We start from the raw sequence: 23,658 nt of genomic DNA on the forward strand, positions 1-23,658 counted from the left end.
TTTTTTCATATTTAAAAGGGCTGGAGTCAGGTGTTTATTCTTTTAAATATATAGTCCCTGTCAAAAAATTCCGTAGGAGTCATTCTGGGCACAGCAGGGGCATTTCGTGGGCCACTGCAATGAAATGACAGCTAGATATTGGTCATTAGTTCTTAAATAACATCCATTTATCGTCAAGCCTTAATTAATAGGTATCCACCTGGCCAGCACACTCTAGACTTCTGTGTCCACTTCATCTTCTGCTCCCTGCCAGCTCACATTTTGGAGGAAGGCGGGGGGGGGGGGGCTGACAAGCAAACACTAATATTAGAGTTTTTGAAAAGCCATCTATACCCAGAGGAGCGAGTCCTTGGTAAGTGCCTGGGCCCACAGATTCCTCTCTCAAGCCTCTGTCTTCTGACCTGTCTGTTGCCAACCTTCGCTGCTGTTCCCACCTGCGGTTTTCACATGCTCTGACCTGCCACTGTCACCTAACTCTGGCCTCGCCACAGGCTCTGTGGTTCCTGGCAGGGAAGTCCGGCCAAGGTAACTCCTGGCTTTGCCTGCTGCTCCTTCCTGTTCCCTGTGGCCCTTGGATCCCCACCCACTCCCATCTGATATGTGGGAAACTCGTCCTTTCTCAGAAATGACTAGAAGAAACATGAGAAATGATTCCTATAGAAGGAAGCCAGGCTCTGTGAGGATGTCTTCCATCTTAAAGATAATTCCTTCTATTTTAAAATCTCAGAACAATCCCAGGCAACCCTCTCGGGTCCCCTCCTGCCTCGGGAGCTTTGTACTATCACTTTGCTATCACCCAATAAACCTTGCATTGCTACCACCACTCTATCTGGTCTACCTCTTCATTCTTCAAAGTGGCTTGACCGAGAACTGTGGGCACCAATGAACATTTATGGGGGCTCATCCGGGATCTCTACCATCGTTAAGGACAACTAACTATGAGTAGTGGGCAGCAAGTCTCTCTCTCTCTCCCCATTTTGTTTGTTGAAACAATGGGCACCTGTCAGCCATGTAAGTCTCAGCTGCCATTCTCAAGTCTCGGGTGACAGGTTCTCTGGGCTCCTTTCTGACTGATCCCCCAACAGAAGTTGGGAATGTCTGTTTGGTAAGGACTCAGAACTCCTTTTGGGGCAGATCACAGATGTGAGGGACCAGAGAGAGAGAAACCCATGAGAGACTATGGGGTCTGGGAAACAAACTGAGGGTTTCAGAGGGGAGGGGGTGGGGGGATGGGGTAGCCAGATCATGGATATTAAGGAGGGCACGTGTAGGGTTGAGCATTGGGTGTTATATGCAACTAATGAATCATGGAACACTACATCAAAAACTAATGATGTACTATATGGTAGCTAACTGAACATTAAAAAAAAAAAAAAGATGTGAGGGACCTAGGAAAAACTGAGCAGCAATTGAAGGGCCTGACCAAGGCCACTCTTTGGACACCCAAAGGCTCTAGGTGGGACCTGGTTCCTTATTTGCTCATCCAGGCATCCAGAGAGAAACACCTCTACTACTCTTTTCTGGGCAGATTCCTCCCCTGGGAGAAAGAGTGGGGAAGCTCAGAAGGTCCCCTGGACATTCTCTTGTGAGTGGTTTGGGTGGCCTCCAAGGGATCTCACTAACAGTTCCCTGTGACGGTGAGGAACAGTCCCCTGTTTCTGACTCCTTTCCTGGCCGTTACTCGGGCACCCCTCAGACTGGCTACACCACCTATGTGAAGGAATGGCCAAGCAGGGCAAAAGAACTAAGATCTAAGGGAGCTCCCAACTTTTTGGTTTCATCAGGGCTTATCCCAGGTGGATTTCCCCTCCCTGGGTGCCCCATCTTTTCCCTCCATGTGGCTGTGACAGACCGAACAACTCTCCTAAAAGAAGTCTAGTGTATCCATTGATTTCTAAGGGAGTTTTAAGGGTGTGGAAACCAGGGTTGCTCTCTGGAGGTAGCCAAACCTGGGTAAGTGCCACTACTCCCAGCACCTCACAGAGAGGACCGCGTCTCTGGCTGTCAGTCGCATGAGTAGCTAGGGCCACACATTAGGAAAAGATGAGGAGCAACAGAGTAGGGGATGAATTTTCTTGTCTTCCCAAGTCTCCCCGATCAACTATAAGAACTTGAGGTAAGGGATGCCTTTTCCTCTCTTCTTGTAGATGGGTAATTCCCTGACCAAGACCCTTACTTCGGGCATTATAGAGTTCCTTCCGGGCATTACAAGCTATAGAAAGAGCATCAATCGCTCAATATCATTTACTCGGATGCCTTCCTGGTTTTAACTGGATGAAGGCCATTTTCTTTTGTTCTGGGGCATGGCCACCATACAAGTTGGAGGATGAGACATGGCCACCAAAGGGAAATATGAGGGGAAATGGTAGTTAAATGTAGTTTGTGCTTTTGACCGCATAAAACAAACATGGCGTCTGCTCCTCCTCTGTCTGAGCTGACAAGATTTAGAACAGCTCCTTCACTGCCTTCTGGCAGCACTTTGCTGCGCCCCCTCCTGTTTCTGCACCACCTTGGGTGTGGCGTATGTAACCTAAGGGACACCTTTTCTCTCTTCTTGTAGATGGGCCGTTCCCTGACCACAACCTGAACTCCTTTAGAACCTGCAAACTTTGAAGAAAGGACAGCTCGTTTTCTTTTGTTCTGAGGCATGGCTACAATACAAGTTGGAGGGTGAGACATGGCCACCTGAGGCAAGTATCAACTATGATACTATTTTACAGTTGCACTCATTTTGTAAGCAATGAGGAAAAATAGGGAGAAGTACCCTACGAACAATGCTTCTGGGCCTTAAGGGAAAACAAAGATTTATGTCAGCAATGCAAGATAGATGCCAGCCTCCTGGCTGCTCTCTCCCATGGTCCACTGGGGGCAGGGAGAGGAACAAAGGAACCCCACACCCACATCAATAGGCAAAGGAAGTCCACAGAGGAATGTCCACCCCTGGCTCTATCCGTCCTGGGGTAAGATCAGGTCTCCTTACCTGTCCCTGTCCTATCCCACAACCCCTGCCTATGCTTGAGGGCTTTACCCTCTGCAAGAAGGGGGACCAAGGGGGCAGTGCCGACAAGACCTGAGATGAAGGGGGACCTCAAAGTTTTCCAAACTTGGACGTAATGCTTCTGTTAAATCAGACCTTCTCTGAAGCAGGAAAATATGGGGTTCTGGCCGCTGCTGAAAGATACGGGTCTCAAGGGCCAGATGAGCCCATGGGTGGCTTCAGTTTCCAACTGGAGCCTAGGATGTACCACCTCAAGACCCCAACTGGGGTCCTAATGATCCCCCTGGAAACTGGTATCACTGTCCCTTCCAAGCCTGCATCATAGAGGGATTGAGCAGTACGTGGCGGGTTCTCCCACATTCGTTTCCTGGGTTAATGGCTGTAATTGGAGCCAACTGTGGCTAGTCGGCCTTAGGATGGAGACTTTAAGGAATATTCCCAAGCAGCTCCCAAAATTCCCTTTGTTTTGGAGAAATTCCCTGTCTTCTTCCGGCCTGACATGGACAGCATATTTCCACGTTGGTGGAATAAACAGGGCGTCTGCCCATCTGTCCGAGCTAATGAGGTTTAGAACCGGGAATGACTCTACCTAGATTTGCTGAAGTTCAAATAAATTCGCATTAACATGGCGGTTATCTTGTCTGTCTCAAAGTTTTCATGGGTAATTGTTAAGATAGCTTTGAAAGCCTCTGGTAAAGGATATTTGGGTCTGTTGGTAAACAATGCTGTCAACCCAAATGCAGGAAGAAAACACCAACAGTTTTCTTAGAAAGCTAGAGAGAGGCTCTCATTAAATACACAGCCGCCCCTGCCCCACCCCCCGCCGGTTCTCCCGAGGCTGAGATCATTCTTAAGGACCCAATTGGCTCCAGATACTTGGAAAAAACTGCAAAAATTGGCTGTTGGCCCTGAGGGGACCCTAGAAGAGCTCTAATGAGCTGCCAGTGGGTCTTTTACAATCGGGCCCCAGAGGAGGGTAAGGAAGAGAAACTAAAGAGAAGTCTGAGGCCTTGCATGCCGTTGTCAACTTGGCCTCCCAAGGCTCCGGCCTCTGGCAGCCTGGGACACTGGGAGTGAGAATGCCCCCAATGGCAGAAACCAAGGCCCAGCAACCCTTGTCCCGCTTGTGGAGGGGAACAGTGGAAATGTGAATGCCCTCGGGGGCCTCCATCTGTGAGGGCTCAGGTTGCCAGCGCCCCTGATTGGACTGACGGGGCCTGGGGCTCTATGTGGTGGCTCTTCCAGAGGGAACAGCTCACCAGAGGGAACCCAGAGCCTCGGGTAATTTTGGAAATAGAAGGAAAACCAGTTGATTTCCTCCTGGATGCTGGAGCCACCTTTTCTGTGCTACTCCCCGCCCCGGGCCAACTGTTCCACCGGAGTGTTGTCATTAAGGGCATCACAGGGCAACCCATACACCAGATTTTGTTCTCCCCTTCTGGGATGCACCTGGGGAGATCTAATTTTCTTCCACTCTTTCTTAATGCCTGAGAGCCCCCCACCTCTCTTAGAGACATTACTAGCAATTGCCTCCCCATAATAGACGCTGATATGAATCCCAGGTCTGGGCAACTCAGGGAGAAGTGGGTCAGGCCTTAACAGCAGTGCCTGTTCACATACGCCTAAGGATCCCACAACTTTGTCGGATACTCTCGCGCCTGGATCCCAGGGTATGGAAAAATAGCACGCCCCTCTATCGGTTGATCAAGCTGGTACCCATCTATTAATGTGGGATCCAGAGTCAGAAAAAGCTTTTTAAAAACTCAAGAGTTTAGCTCTGGGATAGGAAGAAAGTAAATTTGGGATGGGAAAAGAACAACCTGTTCTCCCATCCGCAAATCCGCAGAGGCACGCAGTGAGCAGGAAGTTACCCTGGGGAAGACTGGCAAATGGACTTCACACAGGCCTAAAATGCATAGGTACAGGGACCTCCCAGTTTGGGTAGATAAATCATTTCATCCCTTGCAAAGAGCTTCCCAACTCTCAGCCCCCAAATAACCAACCTGTATCCCCCCCCCCCTCCCCCGGGGACCAAGTGCTTGTTAGAGACAGTCTGGGAAGGCCCGCATACAGTGATTTTAACCACTCCAACAGCAGTCACAGTGCCTGGATTTGAAGCCTGGACCCACCATTCCAGAGTCAAACCCCGGTCCTAACAACAAGGAAAGAAAATCCCTCTGTGAACCCAGAAAAGACATCAAACTAGTCTTGAAGGGACAAGACACAGATGAGCCTTCTTAAATGTTACTTTCCTTATATCCCAACAAAACCATAACCCTTACTGCATTCCTTTCACCCACCCTCTCCTCACAGTATATGGGGTTCATTAAAACATCCTCTATCTCTTGGGGGACCCCAGGCTGTATTCAGTCTTGCATTATGCTTTGAGCGTTGCCTCCTAAATGCCCTAACCTGCTTTATATCTTCCAGAATAAGGGTCATCAGACTCCAGATGGTGGTGGTTCAGATGGAGCTTCACATGGAGGTCAAACCAGACATCTGCAGGGACCCCTTGATAGATCAGGACAAGAGGAACCCTGACTGCCACCCCATCCAATGCCCTCTGACCGGGAGGAAGTGGCTACGATCAGTCGTCGCCCTTTTTCCATAACAGCATGCTTAGGGATTGCCTCTTCATGAGTTCTCTAAATGCATGCTTAGGATTACTTCTTCAGAGGGGGAAATGGTGAAGGATAGTTGGAAGGCAGACAAGGGGTCCCCGCCCTAAGACGAAACCACCCTTAAGAGGATTTTGTACTGCCCTGGAAGGAGCCCTCCACCCTTTCCCATGTGATAGGCAGGTGACAAACACCTGACTGGGTGACAGGCACAGGGAGGGTTAATCAGATTAAAACAGTCTGCTAACAAGCCCATAAAAACTTCTAGACTTAGAAACTCCAGTGACAACCCCCTCTGGTCCCCTTCCTCCTTGGGAGCTTCGTAGTATCATTTTGCTATTGCTCAATAAACCTTGCTTTGCTGCCCACCAAGAAACAAAACAAAACAAAAAACAAAAAAAAAACCCAACGAATCTTAGAACATCCCAATCCATACGGAAAATACCCAAAGCTGGCCGGATGTGCGCCGATGCCAGTGATAAGCTGGTGTTCTCCAAACATGAGAAGCGACGCCATGCTTCACGCTCCCAATGCATCATCCCTGTTTCCATTCACAGGAAACTCTACACCTTAAATCCAAGTTTTAAAAAATTCAAAGCACCAAATGTTTGTGCATGAAGTGAGTTTTATGTTACATTTTTATGAGAAAGTCACATAAGAAACAGGCTGTTACAAGGAATTTACTCTAAAAAGCAACGTTCAGACTCTGTCCTGAGGTCAGTACATGTCTGTGTCCGTTTCCTCCACCTCCTGTATCCACAACACTGTACAGTGAGAAGAAACATTATAAGAAGACTCTGATATGTGTTTGAATCATCAAAGTAGAAATTATTCATGGTTTCATCAGCATTGAGTATATTACCTGGTACTGGCAGTCTTTACACATCGTTAGGTCATGTAGGAACTATACGGTATAAACTAATCAGATTACTTTTTCCCAACTATTTCTGATAATTGAGAGGTTTTATGCAAACAAACAAACAAACAAAACCCCACTGAATTCTGAGTTCTATCTTTTCCAACAGGTCGGATCATTACCCTTGCACACTTGAAGAATCTGCTCTTCCACTTTTAAACTTCCCTCACGTGTCACTTCCACGATACATATCTGGAATTACAAAGCGGGAAGAACTACTTGATAGGAAATCCAGCCCCTGGCAAACCTGTCGCAGGATGCCATCGGCCTGTCGCCATCAAGCTCACGTTCGCTTGCCATCTTGCTTTTCCTTTACCTTCGAGGGAGAGGAGACGCCCCAGCACCGGCAACGCCCGCTCCTCGTCCTCCCCGTCTTTCCCCAGCCCCGCCCGCCCTCCTCTCTGCAGCCCTGACTTCCCCCTTCAGACCCCGCTCCTCCCGCATTAGGATTTGCGATCAGAAGCTGCAGGGGGCGCCCTTGGGTGACCCTCAGTCATTCATTGGCCCTGGCGTGTTCCTCTCGGGACTCTTCCCTTATACCTCTGCTCCTCTCCTCTGCGTTACCTTGTCCCCTAGGTGGTTAGGTTACCTCTCCCGCAGTTACCAGAGCGGGGGAGAGAACTGGCGGATGGGGCTGTTTGGACCTGTGAAGCATTCCTGGGGGAGACGCTTCTGTTTTCTGAGAGTCCCGCTCCTGGCCCCCACCAGCGGCTTTGTCTGGCGTCTGGTGGACACTGCGCCTCCTTTAGGGAGCGATTCCAGGGTCACTTGCAGTAGCCCAGCGAGGAGACACGCTTTCTCCTCTGGCGTCCTCACTTCCCGGCCCCTCTATGACATCTCCCGTCTCGTTCTATGGCACACTGGCTTTTCTGTCCGCCTGCATGCCTCTTTACGAATGTCTTTGCGTGGCTGTGACTGGTTCTTCTCCAGCGCTGCGAAGTTCAAGGCTCTCGGGAGAGGGCTATCTTGGGTGATGGTGACAAACACATGCTGAAGCACTTTGGGGGGCCTCACTGCGATATTTTTTATTACTGGTGCATCCTTGGAAATCGACTTTCTGTCACTTGGGTTATTCTTAATACGTATTTACAGGGTCATTCCTGCTGTGCCTTTAAGACACAACTCTTTTCCCAGCGCCATTATTTCCATCCCGACAAGTGGCACTGCCAGTTGTTGCTTTTGTCATAGTGTCATCCTTGGTCTCCCAACGTTCCCAGGAATCACTCCACTTTGTCTCCCAGCCTCCTAAAATGTGGGAGGGAACAGTATTGCCCTGGGCTTCCTCAGCACTAGATATGTTCCCTGTGTGACATTCCATGTGGTATCAATAAATCCCCACGGTAATTTTATGGAGATCAGTTAATTTCCTTTTATCGACGATGAATCACAGTAGGTTAAGAGACTTGCTACCCAGCAATCCTTGGTCCTAAGTCATTTCTCTTTCCCCCCAGGCCAGTAGTTCTCAAAGTGTGGTTTCCAGACCATTGATGTTAGCAGGAGCACCTGAGAACTTCCTAGAAACACTACTTCTCAGAGCTTGCCCCAGACCTACCGATTCAGAAACACTGGCGGTGGGGCCCAGGTTTCAACGCGTCCTCCATGTATTCCCATGCATGCTTAGGTTTGAAAGCCATTTTACGAGGCTGGTGATTTTCCACACGTTAGATTTATTTGTGAGGCACTAAAAAACATGCTGGGGTTCTACCTCCAGACCGATTAGCTCAGAATCTTCAGAGGCTCAGACTTCAGTATCATTTAAAAAAAAAAAAAATCCCCAAGGGAGTGTCAGATGCCCCTAGACTAGGTGATGCAGTCTCTGTTGCCTGTGAATTCCTTCTTAGTCCTCAAGAACCATCCCCAGGAAAGGTGTGACATGAACCTAGTCAAGGACACAAATGTTCTTTGGAATTCTGGAATGTGGACACCTATTAACTCTGTGCATTCAGACAGGAAGTGTCCCAGCAGATGTAACACCCAGCAAATAAAAAAGGACATTCACACAGCAAATCCACAAATACGTGCGTGCCTAGATAGATACACATATTACCCAACAAGCAACGCGATATTCATGGGAACCCGCCCGGTGAGGTTTTGGAGTCAATGCACAGTTCCTGTATGCTTAATACTGTTAGGCATTGTGCTAGGCGCGCCCTGTTCGCTGTTTCACTGATGATATTAGCTAAATCCTCCCCACAGAAAAGCACGAACCACCTGCACGACAGTCATCACACGTACACGTTTGTTTTTTGCCACTCTGCACAAAGTGAAAAGTGGCCCTGATATAGGGAAGGATCCTAGCTGTGGTCACTCACATCGCTTGAATTAACAAGAAAAGGATTTTACAGGTTCTGAATTCCTTCCCCAAGCCGAGGGACTCCCCCCCTCCCCCAAACAGAGGCAATTAGCTATTTCTGAGATAGACCAGTTTGGGTTCTCATGTACAGAATAAGCAATGCACAGCGTTGAGGGAAGAAAAGATGGGGAAAAATGAAGTCATCACACCCAACTCCATTTTATATTTACAGAGAACTTTCTCATACGTTCCTCCGTGGTCATATACTTTCTTGTAGAACTAAAAGGTTTTCACCTATAATCTTTATGGTTGGCTTTGGTTCCCTTTATAACCAAGAGTCAACTGAGGCTCACAGTGTCTAAGTCACTGGCTGATGGTGACAAAATTAGTAAGTGAACAGGGCATGGGACTGGGAAGCCCAGGGTCTTTTTTTATTGATTGATTTTTTAGGCCAGGCTTACGTAACGCTGGGGCTAGTGACACCCAGCTTTACGCAGAGGAAGCAAAAGTGAAGCAAACCCAGGGAAGCATTATCTTTCAATTATACCGTGGAACCACTGAAAATTACTTTTATGGTTTACTAACTACTGCCCTTAAAAAGCAAATATGCTGCCTACGCTGCCAATGTGCAGCCAAGGCAAAGCTTATTCATTTGGAAAGATCCAGCAGCAAGTGTTACTATAAATAACCTCATTATCTGTAATAGAAACTCGTCTGTCACCATTTTAATTAGAATGTGACTTAAAGAAGTCAGTATTTAACAAAGGCATTTGTAACATTTAGTGATTGTAATAATGGCTTTGAAGTTCCAGGGAAAAGTCACTTTCCCCAATTTCTTCTCATTTACACATCTCTCACTCCCCATTATTCTCAGCTCTAAATAAAATTATTGGTATTGTTTCATGAACTGTTTTTAAAAATACGTAATACTAGATGACAGACACTCGAAACTGGAAAAACAGAACAGCACAAGGAAGAAAGAAACAGTCGCTCTATGCTCTGCCTTCAGAGACAGAAAGGCACTGCTACCATTTTGGCATACGTCTTTGCATTTTCTGGGTGTAAATATTTTTACCTACTTAACACCATAATGTATAAACTGTTTTATCCACTTTTACACTTAACATATTAGGATTATTTCCTCTGTGAGGTTCGTATTTTATAATTTTGGCTGGTTGCACAGTATTCCATCTTATGTCGTTCCCATTATTTACTCACAAACTTCCCACTGCTGAGTACTTACTGTCTACACTCTTTCATTTTTATGAGCAACACTGAGCTAATCATCCTTGTACAGTAGTTGCTGTACGACTCTGTCTCATGAGGAAAAATCCCCCAAGTGGATTTGCTGGTTCAAAAGCTTCGTAAAAAACTTAGGAATATGTTTTACTGACCCTACTGCGGACAAAGTACCAACTTATGCTCCCACCAGAAGCGGCTGTGCTTCGCATCCTCACCAAACCTGGAATTAAAATGATGCTTGGTCAACTGCTTGTTGCAAAATTATACTGCGTTAAAATATGCATTTCTTTGTCACTGCTTGTCTGCAGAGATCATTTTGACTTCAGTATTATTCAAGGGGAATAAGCCTGAAATTCAGACAAAAAATATTCTAGCTCCTCCTTGTTGCATAGGGTGCTCTAAAAATCCATATACTATCTTGGCTGATAAGCTCTTCCTTGAGCTTGCAATACAAGAAGCTGGCCGATCTCTTAAAAGATTACATTTATCTCAAAGAAACATGATGGACTATTGTGCGTGCGTGCGTGTGCGTGTGTTAGTAACCACACTCGTCAGGCAGCATTAGCTCCTTTTCTCACCCTTCTTCAGAGTTAATCAGTTCTGATAAACTATTTGTCAGAATGCAATGTCATTTTTGAGAATAAATTGTACATGCACCAATGGCCTGTCATAACATGTAGTTTTTAAAAATGGAATAATCCAATTTCACTTAATGAATAAATGCTCATTAAAACATGAGACCACCTCTATGATAATCTAAGACAGACACTCTGACCACTGGTTAATTTACTGTGGTGAGAAAGATAAGAAAGCATTTAATGGAAGGTACGTATAACCCTCATGTGTAATTCAAAAGCAATTTTGGATCCATGTTGCAGAGTCTATGTTAATTTTTGAAAAATTGCTAGGGTTGATATTAATAGCATAATAGCTGTGCTAGAAAGAAGTCAGCAGAATTGAAATGGATTATAGTAATTGTAAAAAAAAAAAAGAAAGAAAAGAAAAGAAAAGAAAAGAAAAGAAAAGAAAAGGGCTCAATTAGCCTACAAGGTGTGTGATCTAACTCATTTTGCCCAAGCAGAAGGGACATGGCGGCTCTGTGTAATTTGAAAGGAATACAGAGAAGGGGATGGAAAGATCTTCTGGGAGAGTGAAACTGCACAAAATCTCCACCTTGCCCTCGGCTCTCTTGCTCGGGCAGTGGACGTGTCACCAACAGCACAAGTCGTTCATCAGTCTTAACACTAAAGAAGGAGCAAGGTGTCCACATAAGCTAAGGACTCACCACCCAGGCTGAGCTCCATTTGAAAGCAGGGAGCATTCTACCTAAAGGAAAGCTATTATCTGGACCTAGCAATTCACCCTATGACTCCAGAGAAAGTATCCTATGGGTGGTTCATTCTGAGCTTGGCAACTCCGTAACTAAGGGTTCTTCAGATCCCTGGGTGATCAGCAGGGAAACGCTGGTTACCAACGGCTGCGCCATACTGCCTTTAGGTTCGCAAGTTGTTTTTCTGCTCATTTGATAGAGGCATAGATTCTTTTCTTACAACCTGACTCTTCAAGCAAATCAAGAAGCAAGTGTTTCTTTTCTGTGGGGCAAATAGCTAAGTGGAATTCTTCAGTTTCTGAAAGTGTAATCTCCAGAGTCTTTTTCACCCCTAATGCAACGCTACATTTTTCTCTATTAGTAGTAATGGCTAAAAAATATTCTGAGATTACCTGAGAGCTTAGCAATGAGCATAAGCCAATTTCATACATTAGTGGAATCTAGCTTTAAAGTGGCTGAGTTAGGGAATGTTAGTGATTAATAATCTCCACATCTAAATTTTAAATTTGTTCGTGCTGTCAACAGAACCCCATGACTTGCTTCTAATCAAAGGCACATGGCAAAAGTAATGAGAAGCCACTTCTTTGATTATGGCACATTATAGAAGACTGTCTTGCTAGCAGACACACTCTATAGTCTCCCCCTTCACTGCTGATTTTGAAAAAGCAAGTTTCCAAGGCTCCCACAACCACAAGAAAATGAATTCTGCAAACAACTACAGAGAGTTCAGAAGTGGATCCTTCCCCAGTTGAGCTAGCAGATGAGACCCCAGTCCTGGCTGACACCTTGACTGCAGCCTTTTAGAGGAACCAGTAGAACCATGCCCAGACTCCTGACCCACAGAAACTGGAAGATAAATGCATGTTGTTTTAAGGTTCTGTTTGCTAATTTGTTATGCAGCAATAATAGCAGATGCTGATTTTGGTACTAGATGTGGGGCACTGCTGTCATAAATACCCAAGTATGTGGGAGTGGTTTTGGAATCCCCACATAACAGTGGGTGCAGGCTGGAAAAATTACAAGGAGCATAACTGAAGGAAAGAAAGCTGAAAATGTGTAACTTCTCTGATAACGTAATTTTATAAATTTTATTCATTTATAAAAATGAATAAGCACTTATTGCTGGGGACAGAGAAACGAAACAGAAAAACGAAAACACTGGGTTTGGTTTAAAACCATGAACATGGACAGCATGTTGACTAGAGTTAACACTGTATTGCATATTTGAAAGTTGCTAAAACAGTAAATCTTAGAAGTTCTCATCACAAGAAAAAAAATTTGTCACTATATATGGTGATGGTTGTTAACAATACTTATTGTGGTGATCATTTCACAACATGGACAAATGTTGAATCATTATGCTGTACACCTGAAACTAACATGATATGTCAATTATACTTAAATGTTCAAAAAATTGAAACAAACATGGGTACAACTTGATGGATATAAACAAAGCAGATAGAGTACAGTCATCCTTGGGAGGTTACTGACCATTTTCATATCAAAAAAGTGTTAATTTTTCTCAAAATTTAATTTCTCAAATTAAAAAAGAAACAGTACAGTTAAAGTGCTGTATTAGTTTCAGGTGTACAATATAGTGATTCCACAATTCTATACATGACTCAGTGCTCCTCCCGTTAAGTGTACTCTTCATCCCCTTCACCTATTTCACCCATCCCTCCACCCACCCCTCTGGCAACACTCTGTTTGTTTTCTACAGTTAAGAGTCTGTTTTTTGGTTTGTCCCTTTTTTGTTAATTTGTTCTGTTTCTTAAATTCTAAACATGTGTGAGAGCATATGATAGTTTTCTGACTTATTGCACTTAGCATTCTACCCTCTAGCTCCATCCATGTTGTTGCAAATGGCAAGATTTCATACTTTTTTATGGCTGAGTAATATTCCATTTTATATTTTATATATATATATATGTATATATGTATATATATAATATTCCATCATATATAATTCCAAATCATTCCATTATACACACACACACACACACACACACACATACACATCATTATCCATTCATCTATCAATGGATACTTGGGCTGCTTCCATAATCTGGCTATTGTAAATAATCCTGCAATAATTATAGGTGTGCATGTATACGTTTAAGTTTAGGTAAATATGCAGTAGTGTGATTACTGAGTCATAGGGTAGTTTTATTTTTAATTTTTTTGAGGAATCTCCAGACTGTTTTCCATAGTGGCTGGACCAGTTTGCATGCCCACCAAGTGCATGAGGGCTCCTTTTCCTCCACATTCTCAACAACACCTGTTGTTTCTTGTGTTGTTTTAGCCATTCTTTTTTTTTTTTTTTTAAGATTTTATTTATTTATGTGACAGAGAGACAGCCAGCGAGAGAGGGAACACAAGCAGGGGGAGTGGGAGAGGAAGAAGCAGGCTCCCAGCGGAGGAGCCTGATGTGGGACTCGATCCCGGAACGCCGGGATCACGCCCTGAGCCGAAGGCAGACGCTCGATGACTGCGCTACCCAGGCGCCCCTGTTTTAGCCATTCTGACAGGTGTGAGGTGATAGCTCGTTATGGTTCTGATTTGCATTTCCCTGATGTTGAGCGACGCTGAGCATCTTCCCTGTGTCTGCTGGCCATCTCTAGGTCCTTGGAGAAATGTCTGTTCCTATCCTCTGCCCATTTTTAAACTGGATTATTTGGGGTTTTCTTGGTGTTGATTTGTATAATTTCTTTATATATTTCAAATACTAGTCCTTTATCAGATATATCATTTGCAAGTATCTTCTCCCATTCAGTAGGTTGTCTTTTAGTTTTGTTGACTGTCTCCTTTGCTGTGCAGAAGCTTTTTATTTTGATGTAGTCCTACTAGTTTATTTTTGCTTTTGTTTCCCTTGCCTCAGGAGAGAGATCTAGAAGAATGCTGCCACAGCCGATGTCAGAGAGATCACCGCCTGTGCTTTCTTTTGGATTTTTAGAGTTTCAGGTCTCACATTTAGGTCTTTAATTCATTTTGAGTTCACTTTTGTGTATGGTCTCAACACATTTTTTGATCGGCTTCGAACACAGAATGGTGCTTCAGTACCTAAAATGAACGCACAGTACTGACAGTAAGAGCAGTGGATAACTTCTTTACAGATAAATGATAAGAACTTGACTCCCCCACTAAGACCAAGGTATGTGTGTGAAACCTAATAATTCTCTGGAAAACATTTAAAAAATATTAGTTTAAGAAAAATCAGCGAGTGAAGCGTGACACGGTAGTGCAGGCCAGCAAGTGCAGTGCAGCTAGGTGTTGGACTGCCTGGCCTGAAGGAGCCTCATGTGGTCGAGCGGCAGGAACACACCGCACCGGCCCTTGTAGAAGGCCGCGGCTAGCCTGCTCAGCTGTGGAGCTGACGTGTGAGAGAGAGGGGTCTCTCCGGTAGATTAAAAGCACTCAGACACACGGGTTTATTGGGGAACCTCTTTTCTTATTAAAAAACCTAACTTTGAAAATGAGATTCGGTGGTAACCAGTTGTACTTTTGAAGGCCTTCCTAGGCAACCAAATATTTATAAGTGTGTTCGGTTTCCAGTCTCCCATACCTTGAAGGGTCCATACACTGTGTCACCAGAGACACATTCTGTCCTGTAAAAAGACAAGCTCTATACAATGCCGATGAATGAGGCCTCTGATATCATGCAAATGCCACCTCTTGGCTAAACACAGACAATACTGAAATTATTACACGCCGAGAATCAGAGCTTTAAATGCATTTACCATTTTTATTTCGCTATGCAGGAACATACATTCACCATGGGCTGTGTGATGCAGTTGACAGTGTAATGGAGAATATATCTTTTTGAAGGCTATTTATAACTCAACACTAAATAGTTTAATTACAGTGGAAATTCTGTACAATTTAAGGCTTGGCTCTGAACTAGATTGTAAATATGGACCAGATTTGGAAATAAAACACTTCTTTTTTTTTTTTCAAGTAAAAGAAGAAAAATCAGCGTAAAAAAACACAAGGAAGAAGCAACGAAGAAAGAAAACAAAGCAACAGAAGCCCAACAGATTCTTCTGGATTGAAATTTCATAATATTGTAAACTAACAAAAACAGGTTTTCTTCCCCAAACAATGACAATTTACGTATTTAGGACTCGTTAGGGAACTCTTGGAAGCTTTCCAGGTTGGACGCAGACCAACGCGAACAAGGAAGAAATCACATTAATATGCTAAAATCAGTACTACCTTATAACGAATTAAATTAGATACACAAAGCAGGATTGTAAGCATTAAATATTTCCGGAGGATTGAGAGTCGTTGCTGTGTATGGGTGAGAGTAATAAAACCAGGTGAAACAAGTACAAGATTCAAGTTGTTTACTGAATAAACTCGGTTATTGGCACATCTAATCTGGGATAAACCTGACACATCGGACCTAGACAGCTCCTAGCATTTTAGGGTAATCTTCATGTGTCTGTAAACAAAAGATCTGTCACCTAAGAAATTGCAATTTTGTTTAGACTTTAATCATAAACTATGAAAGGCATGAATTGTTTATGTGTTACATGAGACCACGGTTTATATTGTCGGTTATGAACGTGCAGGTATAGCGGAAAACTTAGACACTTGGTGGAAATTAAAAATGCTACTCTTTTGTAATTTTATCGTTGCTTCATGCAATATCAGTTTTGTGATGCTGATTCGGATTGCTTTATTATGGGAAGATCTCTCTGCCAGTGTCTTTATTAATGGTCAAGGTCAGTTCTTCTGGATTGAAATTTTCCATGGGCAGATACAAGTCAGTTGGGTTAGAAGAGGGAACTCCATATAGGCTCTGGTTTTCCTAATGGTTTGCATGACTGGATTCGTGTGCAGGCTAAGTTATTCCTGTAGGAAAGAGATGTGATCAGTTACTCCTTGGAAAACACCCGAGAATCTTCCTCAGATTAAGGCCACAGCAAAATGATCTTGCAGGCCATTTCATGCACTTTTTGACAAGATCCCGTCAAACACCAGCGTAAGTCACTGACAGGCGTTCTCTTACGTAACTACAACATCACCCAAGCGGCTGAAGACTTTTTTCTGCTTTCTGTCTTCCAAATTATATGATGAATTTGAACATAATGAGCGACTGTTGTATTTTTTTCTTTAAGGGAGACCGCTATTCAACCTACATGCCCTAAACCAACGTTAGAGAACTTCCTTATTTCATTTATACATGTAAGGCATTTAAGAGACTTCTGTCACATAACCAAGTGTGCAAGTAGCTCAAAGTTTGCATTCAAGGCCCTGTGGGGATCCGCCGGGCCCGTGAGTTCTTGCACGGCAGGGGAGTGTGCATAACAAGTCTGCGTGCACAGAAGACGCTATCTGCTCACGACACCAGCCAAACAGCCGTCGAAAAGGCATGCACACACTTTCTAGAGAAAAGCAGGCGCGCAAGACTGCATTTTTGCCTCCTCCTAAGGCACGATGCTATACTAAGAGGAAAAAAAACACCCCAAGGACTACAGAAAATAGACGACATCCAAAACGAAAGTGAATGTCCAGGTTTCAAATTCAGAAACAAAGCAAAACGAGAGCATAAACAGAAGCATAACCGAACACAGTCGCAGAGAAAGCTTACAGGGAAATGGGATAACGCTGCCATCCGAAGGAGAAAGGGGTACACTTTACTTCCCTGGTATTTGGAACACACAAATTGTACCTTTCAGAACAAAATGGCCTTCGTTCTGATTAGGCCACATGGCAAGGGAAATCAAATCTGACCCTCTGAATTTGGATAATGAAGAGCATGAATGAAAAGGAAACACCAGCAAGACAGTGCAAGCAAAGACTGCTTCTTTCTTGATCCTCTACCTGGCAGAATATGCAAAAAGTCCACAGTATAGAACCCTCAAATCTGAAACAAACCAGCACCCACAAACCAACTCTCCATCCCCTTGGTGAGCAGCCCTGCCCATGCCAGTGAGAGGAGAAAGGAGGAGGGGGGGGGGGAAGGACAGAGGGAAGTGGCCCATGCTACATGCCAGCCAAGGCCAAGCCTAGAGAATCAGCGTCGCCTCTTACCTGGGGTCAATCCTCTCCATCTTCCGGTGTGATCTCTGTCTCTTTATGGACCACTACTTTGGTCACTGACATGTCAGGGTGCTGCTCTTTGGCCTCTTTAATTGCCTGAGCCAGCGCCTATCCCCAGGAAATCACAGAAGGGCAAAGACAAAAAGGAGGTGGAACATGCATGATCAGTAGCAAGCTGGAGACTTCTGGGCTCGATCTGGATACGTAATTTACAAATGAGGGACAATGATTGCAAAAGGAATCGGACATTGCATATTGAAAAGTTACTTCCGAAAACTGTTTAGACTGCATGATGGACTAAACCACCACCACTGGGAAGAGTAGGGCTGACCAGTGTCTGTGTTTCTCTGCCAGGGTATCTACCATCTCACGCACACTACCTGGTCATGGTCAATGTCTGCATCCCCTGTGATGACTATCCGCTTCTCAATCCTCGTCTCTGAAATGCCTCCTTTCACAGTCTGCAAGGGACAGACAAGCGTTACCGATTTACGCACCTGGAGGAACAATCATTGTTCAGTGGGGGAAATGGCTGACAACGCTAACGGAGTTTTAACGAACAGCATTCATTAGGAGTTGAAACAACTCTTTGGCCATTACTTAAAATCGTTAATTTCAGAAGTGAAGCTAGAATGGAGTCCTATGGGTGTGGCTGGCCAGTGTTTCTGGAACACCCACCATATGCTAAGGACTGGAGTTCCCTGTCAAGCAAGGGGTATCAGAATGCATATTCCTGAACAGAAATGAGCACATAGGGGCAACTGCCCCATAAACAGAGTGGGTGTGCAAGCTCTAACGCGGCTAGCTATCTGGGCGTCCCGATCTTCCCAGAACTCTTTGCCAGCCAGGAAGCAGTGCTGTGTAAATGCCTTACTTCTGCGCGTTCCCACTGCACTTACTTTGGTGATGTGGGTGGTGGTCGTGGTACTGGTGGTTTCGGATGTGATCGTCTGCGCGCTCATTAGCACGCCTGGCTCCATATCAGCACCAGCATCAACCTACAGGAGCAAAGGAACAGACACCACACTCAGACACTTATATCAGGGCGTCCCAATGATTCAGGCATCTCCCACCATCACTGTGCTGTTCAAGCAGTGCATGGGAGCTGTCGCGCTCGGGACACACTCGACCGAACTTGGCCACAGTTAACCATTGTTAAAAAACTGGGACTTGAGAAATGTGAGTAGGGTCTGCTTGAGCTAATATTTTTCCTTATCTGTGGCTAGAGAAATAGGTTCCTGAGCCTTGTTCTATGTTTTGAGATATAAGAAGACCTGTTTAAGTCACCCGATGTTCCTGGATCAGTAATAAATTTGTAATTATTACCATTATCACTCCTGATAGACACAGTTTGGCTGCTGGGTCCTCTGAGTCTCACGAATTAAATATCAGGTAGTTATATTTAAATGCAGTAAGCCACTAAAGGGGCAAAACAAAGTGCCAGGGCTCTGGCCTTCACAGACTGTCTTACCTGTGATGATTCATATGTGATGGTTTTTGTTTCTGTATGAACTACCGGCACTTCCTTGGTAGAAATTTCTAGCTTTACTCCTCCTGGTGAAACACTGCCAAAACTGATGGTTTCTGTCTTCACAGTTGATGACTGCACCAATGGGAAGTAGGTAGAGCGGCTATTATAGTTTGCACAAAGGCATGATTTTGGTTTTTTTCCTCCCCTCTTGGTGGGTATGGATAAGCGCAGGTTAGTATGAAATAAATGTTTATGTGTGACATGGGGAGGGTAAGTTGAGGAATGAGGCAGATACCAGGTCGGTCTTTCAGAATTCCATAGACTTTTTTTTTTTTTTTAAACATGGGATGTTCCAGGTAAAGGAAAGCATTTTGAAGGAAATGTTTAAGAAACTCTTTTTATGTTCCCCCTCCTCTATGGCCTAAACTAATAGATAAAAAATCAGCAATTAGCCTTTTATTTAATAAGTTCTTAGAAAGAGGGAACACATAGGAAGATATTTACCAGCCCCCACTCCATATACTTCAGAAATCTCAGTAAAAGAGAAAAAGAACAAAGTTCTGGCATTTGGTACTGGGGCAAGCATGGATTGGGTCCTTCTGGGTAAGTACACTGAGCAAAAATAAATTTATCAAATTTTCTACCATCTTGGCTATCCATGCATTTCCCGGTTTACTGCCAATAGTTACAATGAAGGTAGGAGCCGTTTCCTGGAACCACACATTAATAATCATTAAATATGTTTGCATGTGACCCAAAAATGGAAACGAGCACGGAGACCCTATTGTCATGCAAGAGGGAAATAGGAGGAGAAACAAACTGCACTGGGAAAAGGCAGAAAGTTAAACGTAGCTCCACCTTTTACGCTTCACTAGATTTTGGGGACTCACTGATCGGTTTTACATCAGTGCTGAGAGTAACGTCAACTACTAGTTACCTCAAAATGAGGTTTCTGTTCCCAAGTTTCAGAAACGTGGATTGTTGCGCTCTGCTCCTCCTCTGGCTCGTGGGAAGCAGCGGCCGTCTCCTCTGGCTCGAGGACAGCTCTATCGGCCACCTCCCCCTTCTCCTCCTCGGCCCCCTCCGTCAGAGCAGAGCCTTCCTTCCCTTTCAAGCTAGAAGCGTCAGCAGATGCTGCCTGGGCTGCAGCATCCACGTCATCTCCAGCCACGTAAGAAGCATCCCCACTCGCATGCACATTCATCACATGTCTTTCCTCCACCAACACGGTTTCCTGCACAACCTTCTCGGTGCTAAGCGGCTGGGGGTGCTGGCTTGTTTCTGTCTCTATCTTGCTGGACCCCGTCTTGGTTTCCGTTTTCTGCATGGGAAAAGATGGCGGTGTCAGGGTGACTTTCCACAAACCGAAGGTCAAAACACAAAAATCAAAACAAAAGCAGCCACTCACCAGGGCGCCTAAAGCCAGTGGCACGTGCTATGAGCAGAAATGCTTACAGAAAATATAAATTAGCTTTCATTCCTCCCACCAGGATCTCGGATGTGTGCCCCTGCCCCGACACACACACACACACACACACACACACGCACACACACACACACACATCCGAGCCTTTGTTGCTATGTCGGGATAGCTGCAAATGAAACCAAATGCAGATAAAACGCAATGAAAACCAAACAAAATGAAAGCACTGCAGCGTGTTCCCATCGATTCTGGAAGCTTTCTGAGACCTAACAGATGACATAAAAATGCTTAAAAAATTAAATGCTATGAAACTTTCTCAACATGACTGCCTTTTCAATATCTGAAGTATGTTGTAGTGATGCAGCTAAAGGCACATGACAGCTCCGCTAAGCAGGCGCGAAAGGAAAACAAGCGAGGCTATCTGCGAGGTTTAAGGCAAAGCCACTTGGATGCAAGACACACACACCCACACACCCACCCGCACGCACGCACGTACGCACACACACGCACGCATACGTGCACACATCAAAAAGGCATAAAGAAAGGCAAATAGGCAGAGTCAGGACCACCAAAGAGGAAGCAATTGGCCACCTGAACCCAGCTTTGAGAAGTAGAAGTAACCCCTCCTATGAATTCTGTTGGTTTTCTTGCAGACTCTAATAAACTGAAGATTTCAGAGCCATCCATGAGCTTTTCAGCAGAAGACTGTTTAGTCTGAGTGAACAAAGAAATGGACAGTCAAGCACAGAGACAGGAACACAGGCGGGCACATTCACATTCACAGCCGGTTAGACAAAACTGTAGGGGAGGAAGGTGGGAGGAGGGAGGAGGGAATCTACAAATTTTGGAAACAGAAAAGAATGGGAAATAAAATAGCAAATTGAGGTGACCATGAGCTCTTGTTTGGTAAAGCAAGAGAATTATTAGGATATGGGTGGTGCTGGTTTAAGCAGACCATTCATTCTCCCTTCATTGCAAGCCCCCGCAGTACTACCACATCTCAGGATCAGGGAGCTGGAAATAAAACGGAAAGTGTTTTAATGCTGACACTGGACTGTGCGGTATTGATCTAACCATGAAAAAAATTAAAAAGCTTGGGTCGGCTGCTCTCAACATAAAGCCAAACAGCAAGAGGAACAGAAAAGTTGAGGGTGGAAGGGCACTGCCTCAAAAAAAATCATGCTGGAATCTGAAACGGTGGCCCAAACGAAAGGTTACCGCAACTCGGGACGCAGCCGACTCGGTAACGTAATGAGCAGTGGCCACGGTGACGGCCGGTTCCTGGGAGTATCTCCACTCGGACAGGCTCTTCCGCCTGGGACCAAAGAGCCCCACTTTCAAGACCTCGCCCTGCGGCGGCAGCTCCGTCCTGCCGAGACGCGCGCTGTCCAGCCCTGCGTCGGGCCCCGCGTCCTGGCCCGGCATCGGGGCTTTCTGCAGCTCTTCTTCCTCGGGGCTCGGCCGCCGGGACTCGGCTTCCTTGATGGGAGCCAGGGATTCAGACAATTTCCGTTTGGGGGTGTGGACCTCGGATCTTTTGGATTTCTCATCAGGGACGGCATCCAGGACCTCGTAATCGGCCATGACCGGAATGATCTTCACTGACTCTGACAACTCTCTGTCTGTTTTCTGAAAGGCTTCCGGACTGCAGGGCTGCACTACCTTCTCCCCCTCCTTGGCTTTTCCAGTCATGGTAACGATCTTCCCCGATACGGTGTCATAGGATTTTCCTAGAGCGTATATTTTCTGTTTGCTTTCTCCTCTCAACTGCATTTCCCGGGCCAAGTCCTCGAAGCTCTGCATTTCAAGGGCACCGGATCTTAACAGATCGGCGGGGATGTCACCGCTTCTACTGCTCACGGTCACCACCTTGTAAGTCACAATCTTTTTCGAATCACCATCAACTACCTCAGTGGGTACTTTGTCTACAATAACCCAATCCTCTGTGCCCTATATTTGAAATATAAAAGCTAAATTAGAAATGCTGATGGTCTCATTTCTAAAATAAGAATCCTTTAAGAAAACCAGGGCAAAAGCTACATTGTGATGTGACTGCACAGGGCTGGTGTTAATATCTAATGATGACGGTGGCAAAGCTCTTCTTATCTGAAATTTACTAACTCTAACCTTCAACTTGGAATCTAGTCTGCAGGTAGAGTTGCAATTGCAGATTTCTTTAAACAGGAACAATACCTTGGTGGTAAACGTTTGCAAGACTCTGACCTTACGCTAACCGTCTGATCATTTTATATTTCAAGATCAAATGACATTATTGAAGTTGTTGTACAAGTCATTTAGCTTGTATGGGCACAAAAAGACCGTTTTCCAGGTTAACTATAACACTGCACTTCATATTTGCTGTTTTCACAAAGAACTTGCCAGCATCCCATGAATTTCTGTGAATACCATTTTCCATGTTTGTAAATTATACTTCCTCATATAGGAGGATCGAATCCACTACAGCGCTTACTATCCAATAAACACGGCGCGTGCCGTCCTCAAGGCACCGCAGTGAAGTACCTCCCACTGCTGGGGCACTGTTGGAGCCTCTTATCAATAGCTCATGGTGGTCTGTACCGTGTTCCAATCTTACTTACAAGCGAAGTTCATCATCTGAGTAGTTTCTGTGCCACTTTCCTTAGTACTTAGTTCCAATATGGCAGAAGAAATGAAAGTTAAGAAACTTGTATTTGAGAAGGCTACTAGGATGAGACCAGGCAGCTGACTAGTCTCACAGATCCCAGAGGGAAGAGAAATCAAACTAGGGGCACATGAGCCCCTTGATTTACATTTTAAACTATGGTGTTTTCTACTTGCATATTTATCTTAGTCTAAAAACTGGGATCTAGAAATGTGTGTGCCTTATGAACAAAAATTATAGATCGGTCTCCATGCTGGTGCTGGATTAAAGGAAATGAATTGAAAAATAACCTCTAGGGTTGATGGGACAGTTTTCTGGAAAATGATTTGACGAGAGGTAACCACAGAGCCTGCAGAATCTCCTTCCTGCATTTTCTTTATCAGACTCGGCTAGTGGGAAAACCAATAAAAGTTCAGAACTTTCAAAATCAGGCAAGGTCATCTAAATTAGTATTACTCTATGGGTAAAGCAGATAATAAAAAGTCCAATAATATTAGAAAGCGTCATCACAATGCTTCAATGACCATACACAGATATAATCACCCAGGAGCAAGAGCCATAAAGGAATGATGGCTAATTGATAACTAAAATAGTAAGAAAATGCCCTTTGCCCGTCCCCAGAATCTAAGCAAAAATGACATACCTACCTTAGTTTTAAGCGAGGTCAATTTAAAAAGGAAA

At 44.7% G+C, this 23,658-nt stretch overlaps 1 protein-coding gene across 7 annotated transcripts in view; it reads right to left on the minus strand.

Annotated features, from left to right (window-relative positions):
- Positions 1–15,119: 15,119 nt before the first annotated feature.
- EPB41L3 (erythrocyte membrane protein band 4.1 like 3) overlaps positions 15,120–23,658 on the minus strand; it is a 138,397-nt gene continuing 129,858 nt past the window's right edge. For 6 of the 7 annotated variants that reach the window (XM_087869958.1, XM_045781814.2, XM_087869956.1 and 3 more), the window contains 6 exons: positions 19,851–20,234; positions 18,914–19,045; positions 18,342–18,440; positions 17,823–17,903; positions 17,434–17,550; positions 15,120–16,251 (listed from right to left, as the gene is read on the minus strand). In XM_087869958.1, coding sequence (XP_087726084.1) covers positions 17,440–17,550; positions 17,823–17,903; positions 18,342–18,440; positions 18,914–19,045; positions 19,851–20,234 — 807 coding nt within the window. In that variant the 3' untranslated portion in view covers positions 15,120–16,251; positions 17,434–17,439. Of the gene's footprint in view, positions 16,252–17,433; positions 17,551–17,822; positions 17,904–18,341; positions 18,441–18,913; positions 19,046–19,850; positions 20,235–20,927; positions 21,051–21,554; positions 22,287–23,267; positions 23,367–23,658 lie in introns of all 7 variants that reach the window. The other variant, XM_087869959.1, reaches the window with a different exon arrangement.

Source organism: Ursus americanus, chromosome 19, assembly GCF_024610735.1.
Source record: "Ursus americanus isolate L20-20 chromosome 19, mUrsAme1.1.p, whole genome shotgun sequence".
NCBI lineage: Eukaryota > Metazoa > Chordata > Mammalia > Carnivora > Ursidae > Ursus > Ursus americanus.